The sequence below is a fragment of the Nansenia antarctica genome (assembly GCF_963989245.1).
Source record: "Nansenia antarctica genome assembly, chromosome: 6".
Taxonomy (NCBI): domain Eukaryota; kingdom Metazoa; phylum Chordata; class Actinopteri; order Argentiniformes; family Microstomatidae; genus Nansenia; species Nansenia antarctica.
In genome coordinates this window covers 32,830,946-32,844,398 of record NC_137676.1, presented here as the reverse complement: position 1 = coordinate 32,844,398, position 13,453 = coordinate 32,830,946, and the positions used below count along the sequence as shown (strand labels likewise).

Sequence of the window (13,453 nt, the reverse complement as noted above, 5' to 3'; positions counted from 1 at the left end):
GACGACGACGACGACGACATCGTAATAGGGTTAGGGGGGGGGGGCATTGTAATAGGGTTAGGGGGGGGGGGGGGGCATTGTAATAGGGTTAGGGTCAGGGTTAGCGGGGGACATTACAACTCCAAGCGTTTGTTTTATAACCAAGCATTTTGTTTGATAACTTTGTAGCCAACAGTTGGTGCGAGATACATTTTTACGACACTTTCCGCGCTTGTTGTCATCCGATCTGACATGCTGCTTTACGGCAAACCCCAAACCCAGAAGTGTCATCGATACGATAGCTAGATTGGTGAGTTGATATGTAAAGAATATCTGATAATGTTATGGAGTGCTAACACACATCAAGAAGGAATGAAATCGAACCAACGCTAGACACAAGCGACAAAAGATCAACATGCACTCAATGGACGGTACGATTGCCACGATGTGAGAGACAACTGCAAAGTGTCGCCTATCGCTAGCTTACAACCACCATAGCAACGAGCTAACTTGGTCAACTAGCTAGCTTGTTGACTTTGCTCGATTTGGCAGTAAACAATGTTTGACGTAGACATATTTATTTCGCTAGCAAGTAAAGTTCTGTTTGTTGCAAGCAACTAGAAATATACCATTGCTTGCCTCTTTGGTCATATGATCGAGTTGTTTATGTCGCAGAGCAGAGATAAGGAAGTAGGCTACAATTATAAATTCAGTCCATAAACCAGCCACACCACTTTAGTGTTGGCTAATTTGGGATCTCCTGTCTGACAGTTTGCCAACCTCATTTCAGCTCTTGCTTTTGTTTAGCAAGCAGGTGGAGAAAAAAAACTCTGTCCGTCCTCTGTCTTTAAATACAAAAATGTGGCTTCAGAGACTTCAAAGACTAAAGGGTCTGCCAGGTTTGCTGTCAAGCAGCTGGGCCAGAAGGCTTCTCATTGGACTGCTTTTTTTCCTTATCTTCTACTGGTACTTAAGCTCAGACGGCATGTTCAGACTATTCAGGGGTTCGGCCCAGTCAGGGGGCGTGGCGGGACAATGTCTTCAGACTGAGATCCACAGGTGGAAGTCCCTGGTCGACCGCGGGGAAGGAGTCTACTCCACGCCTCAGGAGAAAGCCGTCACGCCTTTCGTGTCAGGTAACGGCCATTTCCTGGTGGACATAGACTCCAACAAGCTGTGGGTGGCCTCCTCCTCCCAGCCCGGCTCGGCCCCCGTCCACCAGACTGAGTACTCCCCGATAGTGGGCGTCCATCTTCCCGACAAGCGAGCAGAGGCCCAGGCCACGATGCTATGGTTCCGTAAAGGGGCCGTCCTGTCGGTGCGCTGCATCCTGCCAGCCGCCTCTCAGTCCGCCCACGACTGCGTCACCGTCAGAGAGGAGTTCATGGCCCACCGCAGCCGCCCCAACGTCTACCTGCAGAGGATCCACGTCAACAACCCTTCCGACCGAACCGTCACTTTAGAAGTCTCCTCGGAAACGCCCTCTTTCGGGAGCAAGTTCTCCGCCAGCGTGGAGAAGGTGGAGGACAAGGAGTTTGTGCTTTCTTCCGGCCGGGTCCTGGTGGAGAAGAACCGTATCGTGCTGGTGGTGGTTGCCACTAAGAAGCTGACCAGCAGGATCCCGGTTGGGGCCAAGTCGGAGTACGCAGACAACGTCCTGTCGGCGGTGTGGACCTCGGAGCCCATCGAGTTGTCCAAGCTGGAGGAGACCTTTATCAGACTCAAAGACGGGGCCAAGAAGGAGCTGGGGGAGCTGCTGAGGGCCAATGTGGAACATCTGGTTCAGGACCACCAGCAGGCCTGGGTGGACTTGTTCATCTCTGGTGAGTTCTGTTGTTGTTGTTGTTGTTGTTGTTGTTGTTGTTGTTGTTGTTATTAACTCACTAACTGCTAAACATTCCGGAAAAACTCACCACCTAGAGTGGCCTAGAGTGTTTCATGTGGTATAGGCCTACTATTAGCAACAATACTTCGGTTGACTACTAAATGAAGTGTCATAGGCTGTGTTCGTAAATTCGTTCATGGAATGCCTCATGTCCAATCAAATTACTTTGTCCCTTTAAGACATTGAACCCAGTGTGTGCTCTCAGAGTGAATTCACGAACGCAGCCTGCATTTTTGGGTGAATGAAGTCAGATGCCATTGACAGTGCAGATGATGATGCTGTGATATTTAGCTTGTGTGAGAGAGTGTTCCCCCATGCACTGTCGAAGAGGGTACATTCTGAGTCATTAAGAGAACCTCCGTCATTAACAACGACTTTTCCTTCTTAGACCTACAGGATAGGATGCATGGTTACTAACGAATGAATGATGCAGTCGTAAGCATTTGCTCCACCATTGTATCTCCTTCCTGCAGGGGTGGAGATGAGGAAGATCACCGACTCGCACACGCCGTCCAGCCACACGGTGAACACCACCCTCTACTACATCCTCTCCTCTTCCATGGCGCCCATGCTGGACCTGCGGCTGGGTGGCGAGGAGCGCGCCCGCCTCGAGTCCAGCCTCAACTACGCCGACCACTGCTTCAGCGGCCATGCCACCATGCACGCCGAGAACCTGTGGCCTGAGCGCGTCAGCAGCGTGGCGCAGATCCTGCAGCTGGTCACGCTGTGGACCCTCACCCTCCAGAAGAGGGGCTGCAAGGTGCTGGTGGCGGCCGGGGCCCACGGCCTCATGCAGGGCACGGTGCTGAGCTTCGGGGGCCTCCAGTTCACCGAGAACCACCTGCAGTTCCAGGCCGACCCGGACGTGCTGCACAACAGCTACGCCCTGCGGGGGATCCACTACAACCAGGACCTGATCAACCTGGCTGTGCTGCTGGACGAGGGGAAGCCGTTCCTGCACGTGTCGGTCAAGCAGCAGGACAAGCCCGTGCAGCTGTATGGCTGCGAGGCGGGCTGCCTGAATGAGCCGGTGGAGCTGACGTCGGAGCTCACGGGCCACACGTTCCCGGTGCTGGTGACGCAGCCCATCACGCCGCTGCTCTACATCTCCACGGACCTGCGGCACCTGCAGGACCTGCGGCACACGCTGCACCTCAAGGCCATCCTGGCCCACGAGGAGCACATGGCCAAGCAGTACCCGGGGCTGCCCTTCCTGTTCTGGTTCAGCGTGGCCTCGCTCATCACCCTCTTCCACCTGTTCCTCTTCAAGCTCATCTACAACGAGTACTGCGGCCCCGGCGCCAAGCCTCTCTTCAGGAACAAGGTATAGAACATCACAGGTGCTTGAACTGGGAAAACTGAACTGGGAAAAAAGGAAAGGAAAAAAAAAAAAAAATTCTGATCCTCTTTGCTTTGTTTTTGTTCTGTGCTTCTTTTTGTGTGGTGGCAAAGATTTTCCCCTTGCTCTTTCGATCCTCTGTGCGTCTTCCTCTCAGTTTGTCTGCTTCTCCTGGATCTTGAGTGTGGATATCTTTTGGAGTATGGGATTTTGTGTTTGGCGTGGGTTTGCATAATTGCAGTGCACTGTACACACCTTGCCATTTCCCCCCCTCAATCCAAATATTATTCAGTGATTTGTCATTTTCTATGGGTGTACATTTAGTCAGAAGATATTTTGAAACAAATACCCAAATTGGAAATTATTAATTAAGGCACAATTGTATTCCCAATGTGTATTATCCTCTAATACAAGCCTTTGTCATTTGATTTAAACATTTCTGTTGTCGTTGAAAGCACCAGTATTAAGGGCTTCTTATTTGAGGAGAGGCATGCGCTGCACTTGGCAAAGTCTGTCAAAGAACTTTAACGTTGGTCAAAGGTCAGTCAGATTGAATCCCTGTGCTTGCGCTAAATGTCTGGCTTGAACAACCCATTAAGATACAGCTGTTTAAGAAAATGCAACTGCCCTAAAACAATGGCTCGCTCGGCATGATGCTGTTTTTTGTGGCGCAGACCTGCTTAAGGCTAGATGTCCTCTTTTCAAGATGGTGGACCACAAAATCTCAATTACTGGACATTTAATTCCATGCACTAATCAATGTAGCTAATAACAATGTAGCTACATGGATTTTCTAATGCAAGTCATTGTAATCCATCGATTTCCAAAACAGACCGAGGAACAAGCTTTTTGTTGCACCTATACATAGTTTCGAATGTAAAGCAATTGTCATTCTCATGGAAGATAAAACTAGGTTTGGTGGTGTTTCCTCTGGTGTAATACGTTCTGAGCTCAGTTCACCCTCAGTTCAATCCTGTTACTGGTGCCTTCAAGTCTTCTCTCGTACACAATGGTGCAAAAAGGTTTCTCAACAACTGATTTCATCCTCCGCATTTTCCCGGTTCTGTTTGCTTCCGTAGTAGTTTTACCACCTCGGATTGACACGCCATGCACTGATGACAGTGAGATTTGAAGATGTTTACCTATAGCCTATACCCAGATATATCTCTTTTAAATACAAACTCTTATCAGAGGAACCCGACTGGAAGACACCCAAGTCAAACGAGGTGGTACAAAGTACTGACTAGTTCACAATTGCCGCAATTTTCCTTGTCTTCAATCATGTTAAATACTTGTCTACAGCATTGATTGCAAAATGAGGTGTGTGTGTGTGTGTGTGTGTGTGTGTGTGTGTGTGTGTGTGTGTGTGTGTGTGTGTGTGTGTGTGTGTGTGTGTGTGTGTGTGTGTGTGTGTGTGTGTGTGTGTGTGTGTGTGGGGGGGGGGGGGGGGGGGGGTTGTGTGTGTGTGAGTATGGGTGTGTGTTGGGGGTGTGTGTGAGTGAAATAGTAAGCACTATAAACATATCTCTACCATGGGTGTGTTAGCTGTGAATGAGCGCAAACTAATATATTTTTTGCCATGTGGCATTTTTGTTTGTTTGTTTGTGTCTTGGATGGTGTTTTATATTAATTCTCTCTTGATTAAATTAACAACAAATTTACAGGACGACTTTGTTTCTTATATTCAGTCTAACTGTTGCTCATCCCTATACAGATACAGAATGTGTCCAATTCCAAATTGACCCCTGGCCTAGACAACACCCCAGAAACATCTCTATAGATGTCTGACAGGATTGACTAGGTATTACCAATATGGTGAAAGTGGTGCTAATTACACCGAGCAATCCTATCTTTTCAAAAGTGCCTGGGGACTCTGGGGTTGATTTGGAATTGGGCAATAGTCACTGTTTGTAACCGCAAAAGTAATACCATCCTGCTTTTCCTTTTTCTGTGTTTTAATCCTCCCCTCTTGACCTCACCAGATGACGAAGACAGTTGAGGAATTGACCCCTTAGGAAGCAGCCATGACATCACAGGTGCAGAATAGCAGGAATGCTGCATGAGAAAATAAATGTCTATAAAGTATGCTGATTGATCTGTTTGGAGCGGTGGTGATTTGGCAGTGGTCTGTTGTATAGACTGTCTTCCAGAAAAGAACGCTCTAGTCAAGACCGGCTCTGTCATTGGCAAAGCTGTGTCTGACATTGTTCACATTGCTCCCATTCCACCTGAAAGACTGTCACCCACAGAGAGTTGTCACCTGTCAGTAGTCGAAACACAAAACGGAGGCCGTCTCAAGGTTGAAGTATGAGGATGATTTAAAGGAACTATCTGATTTCCGTTTAAATCATTGCCACTGATGGGATGCATCGAAATGCTTTATTTGGTAATTTCATTCATGGTCTAATAAGATTGGGGGGAAAAAACTAAAGCTTTCTCAAATGTTTGTATTTTTTGTGCAGTGATTACTCAAAGGATGGAAGGAAGGAGGGATTGATTTTAAAGTACCTGAACTGGGCTACTGTTCTATAGCCCTATCCTTCTACCCATACTTTCTACAGAGTTTCATGAAGGAGGATCTTGTTTAGTGTGACTCACTATATTGTCCTGGGGTCACAGGGGCTGGTTGCATAAAAATAGACCCAGTCTTAGACTTCGATCTCACTTTAAGTCAGTCTTGCTATAGACTCTAACGTTTTCCTGTTGCATAAAGCTAACCTATGAGTGACTAAAGTAAGACTGACTTAGATAGCCTGTCACGCAATGCATTCTAGCTAAAATAAGACACTTGACAGAAGAAAAAAAAACATGACGGCCGAAACAGCAAGATATGAGAGATAAACAAAAATGTCTTCTGCTGAAAACATATGTATATTGGAGGAATATAATTTGGAGAAAAGTATGCCTCTTAGCAGTTTTAACCAGTGAAGTAGTTTACCGCGCTGGAGTTACAGTGTTAGCTAGCTACGGTACTAGCCGTGACTTGTTCCCATAGCAACACAGCTCTTAAATCAAGCTTAGCCAGGGGGGAAAGTGGCTAACTTTCTAATGTCAAAATAAGTCAGTCTTATTTTTTATGCAACAGGCAGTCTTAATTAGACTGGTCTAACCTGAGAATAAGACTAGTCTAAGGCTTAAACCAGTCTTAATCTATCTTTATGAGAATATAAGACTAGTCTAAGGCTTAGACCAGTCTTAATCTATCTTTATGAGAATATAAAACTAGTCTAAGGCTTAGACCAGCCTTAATCTATCTTTATGCAACCGGCCCCTGGACGGCAAGCAAGCAGCAGGGTCCCGCACAGAGTCATAATTCCTATTGGAGGAAACGACTAGTCAGTCTTATTTTAACCTTAATATGCACTTCTGACTTCTAAACCTGTGCTTTATAAACATAATCCATCAATGTGTTGGAGACCAAAACATGGTAGCTTCTACTTCTGGGGGGTATTTCATCAACAACACTAAAGGAAAATCTAGGCTTATTTTGATAAATCACGCAAGGGATCTCTGTTCTTTCACTTTTAAATACATGTTCTTGTTTTCTCCCACACTATCTTTATGGTGACGAGGTCAAATCCAGACACAAAATACATAAATACTGTGCCCTCCATTAGTGTTGGAAAGAGGAAGCATTTATCTCTATTTTAACTTCGGGTCAAAGTAGATGAAGATCTCAACTTCATTTCAATGGTTTCTTTTTCAAAGTGGGTTCACCATTTAGAAAGTACATCATTTATTAAACCCTATTTCAGGACTCCAAAAGTATTGGAAAAAGACAATGTTCAAAAAAGCACTCACTTTTAGTGTTGGGTCGACAATCCTTTGCATTCATTAACTGCCTGAAATCTGCGACACATTGATCTTCTCTGGTGACCTCTGACCCCACCAGATACCGGGTGTCTTCTCTGGTGACCTCTGCAAGGCCTGTACTGCAGCCATCTTTAATTGTTGTTTGTTTTTAGATCTTTTTGCATTAAATTCCCTCTTCAGAAAATTAAATACACATTCAAATGAATTTAGATGTGAAGATTGAAGGTCATCTCCCGCCTGGATTACTGCAATGTACTCCTGGCTGGGCTCCCCGCTTCAGCCATTAGACCTCTGCAGCTCATCCAGAATGCTGCTGCCCGTCTGGTATTCAACCTCCCCAAATACTCGCATGTCACCCCTCTCCTTCGCATCCTGCACTGGCTCCCGATAGCAGCTCGCATCAGATTCAAGACCCTGGTGCTTGCATACCAGGCAGCTAAAGGGACAGCCCCTGCCTACCTGAAGGAAATGGTAACCCCCCAAACCCCTGCCCGCTCACTCCGCTCCTCCACCTCGGCTGGCCGACTGGCCCCACCTCCTCTACACAGCAGTCGGGCTGCCCGATCACGTCTCTTCACAACACTGGCTCCCCGCTGGTGGAATGAGCTCCCCACGGCTGTCAGAACGGCAGAGTCACTACCCATCTTCCGTCGTAGACTGAAGACCCATCTCTTCAGGTTACATCTTAACTGCTCCTCCTGAGACATCTTCTGACCCTCACCACTACGTCTCCTAAAGACACCCGCTTTCCCCTCTACTGTGTCCCTAAGAACTTCTATTGCCCCCCTTGTACCGTTTCTCAGTTTCTCCAGTAAAAAAAAAAAAAAAAAGTGTTAGTAGAAGGCGATAGGGAGAAGGTTTTTCCTTCTATCAGTGGCCCCGGGCCCGAGCTAGATTACTCTTCCTGCAACGAATGGTGGATTGCTGATTCACATGCTTGGTATTCAAATGTATTGATTGTAAGTCGCTTTGGAATAAGGCGTCTGCTAAATGCCAAAAATGTAAATGTAAATGTAAATGATTCACTTGCCCAGGCAAGAACTTTCCTCTTTTTGGTCCTGGAAAAACTCCCTATAGTTGCTACAGCAATATAATGAGTTTGGAGGCATTTGCTTGTACTTGAGCAGATAAGATGTCTGCTAGTGTCAGCAGTAACATCATCAATTAAGACAAGTTAGCAAGTTCTTGTGGTGGCTGTACATGCCCAAACCTAACACCCCTGCACCATATTTCCATTTTAGGCAGATCCTTTTTTTCCCATTTTTTGTCTCCAAAATCCAAATGTTCCTCTTGCAATCATTCTGGTACATGATAATATCTTATCTGTCCACAAAGAGCGTTTTCCAGACCTGCAGTCTTTTTAGATTTCTTTTGTCTTTTTTGGGAGAATCTGACTATCCTTTTTGAGGATAACCAAAAAAATCTGTCTTCCCCGCCTCCACCACCAGACCTCTGCAGCTCATCCAGAAAGCTGCCGCCAATCTGGTGTTCAACCTCCACAAATTCTGTCATGTCACCGTCGTCCTTCACACCCTTCACTGGCTCCCGGTATTAGCTCGCATCAGATTCAAGATCCTGGTGCTCGCCTACTGGGCAGCAAAGGGAACAGTCCGTCTTTACTCGGGCTACCCGGTCACCACTTTTCACTGTCCTGGAGCCCCGATGGTGGAATGAGCTTCCCACTGCTGTAGGACTGCAGAGTCACTACCTATCTTCCACCGTATACTAAAGACCCATGTCTTCAGACTCCACCTTAACTGTCCCTCATAGGCGTCTTCACCCCCCCCCCCCCCCCCCTCCCACTCACTACTGCATGAAAAAAAATATCATAATTCTTCCTTTTTCTAGACTGCCAATATCATAGATGGCCCTGTCATAGATTACTTTTTCTTTCGATGACTGATGGATCGATTATTCACCTTTTTCTTTTCTTTTCTTTTTTTCTTTTCTTTTTTTACTTGTATTTGTTGTAAATCGCTTTAGATAACGGCATCTGTTCAATGGCAAACATGTAAATGGCCATCTACTGTAGAAGTCTTCCTTAGCCTACAAGGTGTTTGCGATTGCTGAACTCACCAGTGTTTTTCTTCTTTTGGATGTTCCAAACTGTTGTTGTTGGCATAGGCCTACCTACAATTTTGGCTATGCTTCTGAAAGGATTTCTCAGTCCAATCATGGCTTCCTTAACTTTCATTGACGTCTCTTCGGTCCTCATGTTAGCAGACACCAAAGGCAAATGCAAAGCCAAGAATCAATACTAGACATTGACAGCTCTCTTATGCATGCACACATATGTGATAGACTTGACTAACTCTGACTAACCAGAAACACGTCAAGCCAAATTTCCAGTAATTTTGGCGCCATAAAATGATGGGGATTATAAAAGGAGTTGTAATTTCTAAATGGTGAAACCAATCTGAGAAATGAAAATAATTCTCTCCTCTGAATTGGAGTATAGATCTAAAAGAAGACAACAATGGTTCCTCTGTATATATAGTGGCTCAAATCCTTATATAAATAGATAGGTTAGGATTAGGAGATACTCACCGGCCACTTCATTAGGTACACCTTGCTTGTACCGGGTTGGACCCCCTTTGCAGAGAACCGCCGCTCACTGGATATTTTCCCTTTTTCTGACCATTCTCTTTAAACCATAGACATGTTTGCGTGGGAAAATCCCAGAAGGTCAGCAATTTCTGAAATACTTAAACAAGCCCGTCTGGCACCAACAAACATGCCACGTTCAAAGTCACTTAAATCACCTTTATTCCCCATGCTGATGCTTGGTTTGAAATTCAGCAGATCGTCTTGACCACGTCTACAGGTCTACATGCATTGAGTTGCTGCCACGTGATTGGCTGATTAGGTATTTGCGTTAACGAGCAGCTGAAAAGGTGTGCCTAATGAAGTGTGTGTGTGTGGGGGGGGGGGGGGTTTGGTGCACATGAGTTATCCTGAAATCACATTCAGTTTTGAATTCTTACATAATAGAGAACATTTCTAGGCTACAGCATACGCTCTTTATTCTTTCAACATTCAGTTGAGAGGATTCGTCCACCCCTAAACTTGGAGTCTTTCCAAATCTGTTGTGTTGTGTGATTAGTGCTTTTATGCTCAATTCATTCATACGTTATTGCATATTGGTCACTTTGTTAAGAATGTATATTTAAGGGCTTTTTTCAAATCAATTCTATTGGTGTGTGTCTCTAACTGCAGAGTGTGCCTTATTAAGTTAATTTATGCTGATTACACAAATTACACCTATTTGGTTTGATTGTACTTGAATATTGTATGGTGTATGAGTTAATTGAGAGAAAATAAAATGTATGTGTATTTTGATTTTAATTGTGATCAGATGTTTTTGGATTATTAACTGTTAGAGAAATCGTTGAAATGGCTTGTGGACGACAACCTAAAATTGAATCTTTATGTAAATGGGAGTTATTTGGGATAGATAATAAGAAATTAGTAGGCCTTATCTGATGTGCACATGTATAAATCTGCTTTAATCGTTTCAGTCTTATTATATAATAGATGGTATGTAGCATACTTCCATAGGACCTTTCAGTATGATATATAGGCTATAAGTAGATTTTTCGTGTTTTAATGAAGGATTGGTACAGAATTGGACAAATTAAATTGCAATCCCCCGTCATTTAATTCAACAATGGGTGTCACAGCTGCCGTGGAGTCTTCTGTTCAACAATTACAAATAGATATCTATTCTAAAGCAGTGTTGTCCCTGAAATTACGCATCATTAATTCACGATGCACGCTTCACAAGATACAAATTAGAATGTCGATATTATGGTGAAAAATACGTAACCTGAATCGGTTAAACATCCAATATGGGCCATGATGTATTAATACTCTCACGATGGTCAAGACACAATGTGTGAAATAGGCCCAGCCTAAACACAATTGCGAAATGGGCATTAAGTTACGTTATTATTTTATTGTATGTTGGCCTATCCTATACCAGGTTTAATCGACAGCCCCCCCACCCTTTGCAGAAATTAAACCACACGTCGTAATGATCAAACCCACGTCACGGCATCCTATTAAGGCTGAAAGAAGCAATTTCGAGGGCCTAAATGGCCGATATGCTATTGTGAAGTTATTGTCGGCTTGAAAAATTGGATAGTAAATAGGCATACTTTTTAACCAGGATCTGCGATTTACTTTTGAACGAAAAGTGAGTCCCATGCCATCGTTTGAGGAGGCTACATGAAAAACGAATGCTTAGCATCTGGGACTCTGTCCTCGGCATCTCTGAAAGGAACATTTACAAAAATTAAGATCAAAAGGCATAAACGGAGGAGAGTCGCACCGAAGGCGCACAAGGAGACAGACAACGACTGTGATATTTGCAGGTGTGTGTATTTGTCATATTTTGTTATAACGGTTCAGAAAAATGTGATTTGTAACACATTCGTTTGATTGCATGATAAAAGTAATTTTCCTTAGGCTGGCAATAGTTGGTAACTTGGTGAATCCCATTATAGCAGCGTTATATAGCTTGATGGTTCTTTTTAGCAATTACATGGATTTCAGAACAATATTTGATAGTGTGTTAATCAATATATTAGGAGTTGTGTTTCCTACAGCCCATATTCCAGTCAGTATAAAGACTATATGAAAAAAAATAAACGGACAAATACTTTTAGTCCAATTCTAAAAACGAATCTCGTCATGTTAATTATTCAATTGTAAAAACAAAAAGTATAATTGATTATAGGGTATATATTTGTCTATTTTATCCATCATATTATCATTTATCATCCATATGAATTGAATTCATCTCTTGCAGGTGTTCTATCTCTCTCTGTTTCGGAAATAACCGCACCGTTCGCCGCATTCTGACGGCTTGTCTGCTCTCGTTTGTGGCGCTGCTGGGCTCCGTATCAGTCGACCTCAGCTCCAGCTTGGACCTGTTGCGCGTCACAGAGGCAGCTTTCGACGAGCTGACTTCATGCAGGAGTAGGGCTATTCTATACCTCGTCGAAGAACTTCAGAAAGTGAGAAGTGTGTGCACAATGGAGAGGAGCAACGTGACATACCAGGAAACCTGTGCGCATCCACCGACGGTAATTTTGCCCATGATTACTCGTCTTTGCGCCGATATGGAGGGCCACTCTAACAGCCAGGGAATCTCCTGCAGCGAGGAGTTGTCGGGTTTCTGCCAGAGTATTATGGAAGATTGGACTGAATTCCATAATGAAACATTGGTAGCAGGGGACATTAATGACAGCACGTCAGTCTTCTCATTGACCATTGTCAGACTGTTGGACAGCTGGGGGACTCTTGAAGAAGACATTAGGAAGGCTAAGCAGTATTCAGACTGGAGAGACGTTCTCTCACTAAGACTCCTGGTTGCATTCCTGGAACTCAACCATCAGTTTACTGACCGACCTTTCTTAGGAACCCAAGCTGACTTTCAGTACCAGTGGACCCACACACTAAGCCGTCTGGCCTTTGCCAAGATCATGTCCGAAAGACTTCACACCTGCTGGGTAGAGATCATAGACCACCAGCTAAACTTGACTGACCGCCTAAAAGACGCGTCTGCTTTCGACTCCAAGCGCTGGCAGATCCCTGGGGACACGCTCTACGTGCTGTCTGGCTCCCAGGCCGGCGTCCAAGCCCTGAGGGACACCAAGGCGTGCCTTCTGGCCGCAGCTGTGCCGGCCCTGAGGCTGGCCTCCAGGGCTGTGTTCTCCGGACTCAGCATGAGGATATGCTTCCTGGCCGTGGCCTGCCTCATCTACCCCGTGGTGCTGGTCTCCTTCAACCAGATGACAGAGTGGATCCAGAACTACGCCCGCAGCCTGAGGGAGAGGACCGAGGACCTGAAGCGCCAGAGACAGCTGGCTGAGAACCTCCTGCACCAGATGCTTCCCAAGTCTGTGGCCAAGCAGCTCAGGCAGCAGCGACACGTGGAGGCAGAGAGCTACGAGAAGGTGGGTAAACTATGAGATGGTGGATAAACCATGAGAAGGTGGGGCAAGGCAAACTTGGGAGCATCAATTCCGTGGTGATAGCCAGATATTGACAATGCTGAGGTAGGGAGTGATCTTGGATTGGAATGGCATGGATAGCTCAGTCTAAAATCAAAGTGGGTCTAATGTTATCAGACCTCCAAAGTGGCCTATTGAAATGAGGCCATGACCAGTCTTTGTGTCGGACTCAAGCGATCTATCCTAAATGAATGTGGAATGATAGGAAGTGATCAAATTAGATGGTGACAGTCTTGCCCATTCATGTGGGATTGAGGCATAGAGCTGGACCTACATAACATGCTGATTGGGACATGGACTTGGACCATCCCTTTAGCCACTGACCCCTAAATCTAACCCAAAATCAAGAATGTATTCAACAAAACAAGTTTCTTATAGTTTTTTCTGGTTCTTGGACACACTAAGCCTATTCTAGCATTG

At 45.1% G+C, this 13,453-nt stretch overlaps 1 protein-coding gene across 1 annotated transcript; it reads left to right on the top strand.

Moving 5' to 3' along the window:
- Positions 1 to 341: 341 nt before the first annotated feature.
- kiaa2013 (KIAA2013 ortholog) lies at positions 342 to 5,496 on the top strand. The gene is made up of 3 exons (XM_080534959.1): positions 342 to 1,802; positions 2,338 to 3,188; positions 5,186 to 5,496. Exons 1-3 carry the CDS (start codon positions 839 to 841, stop codon positions 5,216 to 5,218), a joined length of 1,848 nt encoding a protein of 615 aa, XP_080391085.1. The 5' UTR covers positions 342 to 838; the 3' UTR covers positions 5,219 to 5,496.
- Positions 5,497 to 13,453: the final 7,957 nt, after the last annotated feature.

Coding starts and splice junctions, on each gene's coding strand:
- kiaa2013 (XM_080534959.1), top strand. CDS start 839: ATGTGGCTTCAGAGACTTCAAAGACTAAAGGGTCTGCCAGGTTTGCTG. Junction 1,803..2,337: donor GGTGGACTTGTTCATCTCTG/GTGAGTTCTGTT, acceptor TCCTTCCTGCAG/GGGTGGAGATGAGGAAGATC. Junction 3,189..5,185: donor AGCCTCTCTTCAGGAACAAG/GTATAGAACATC, acceptor TGACCTCACCAG/ATGACGAAGACAGTTGAGGA.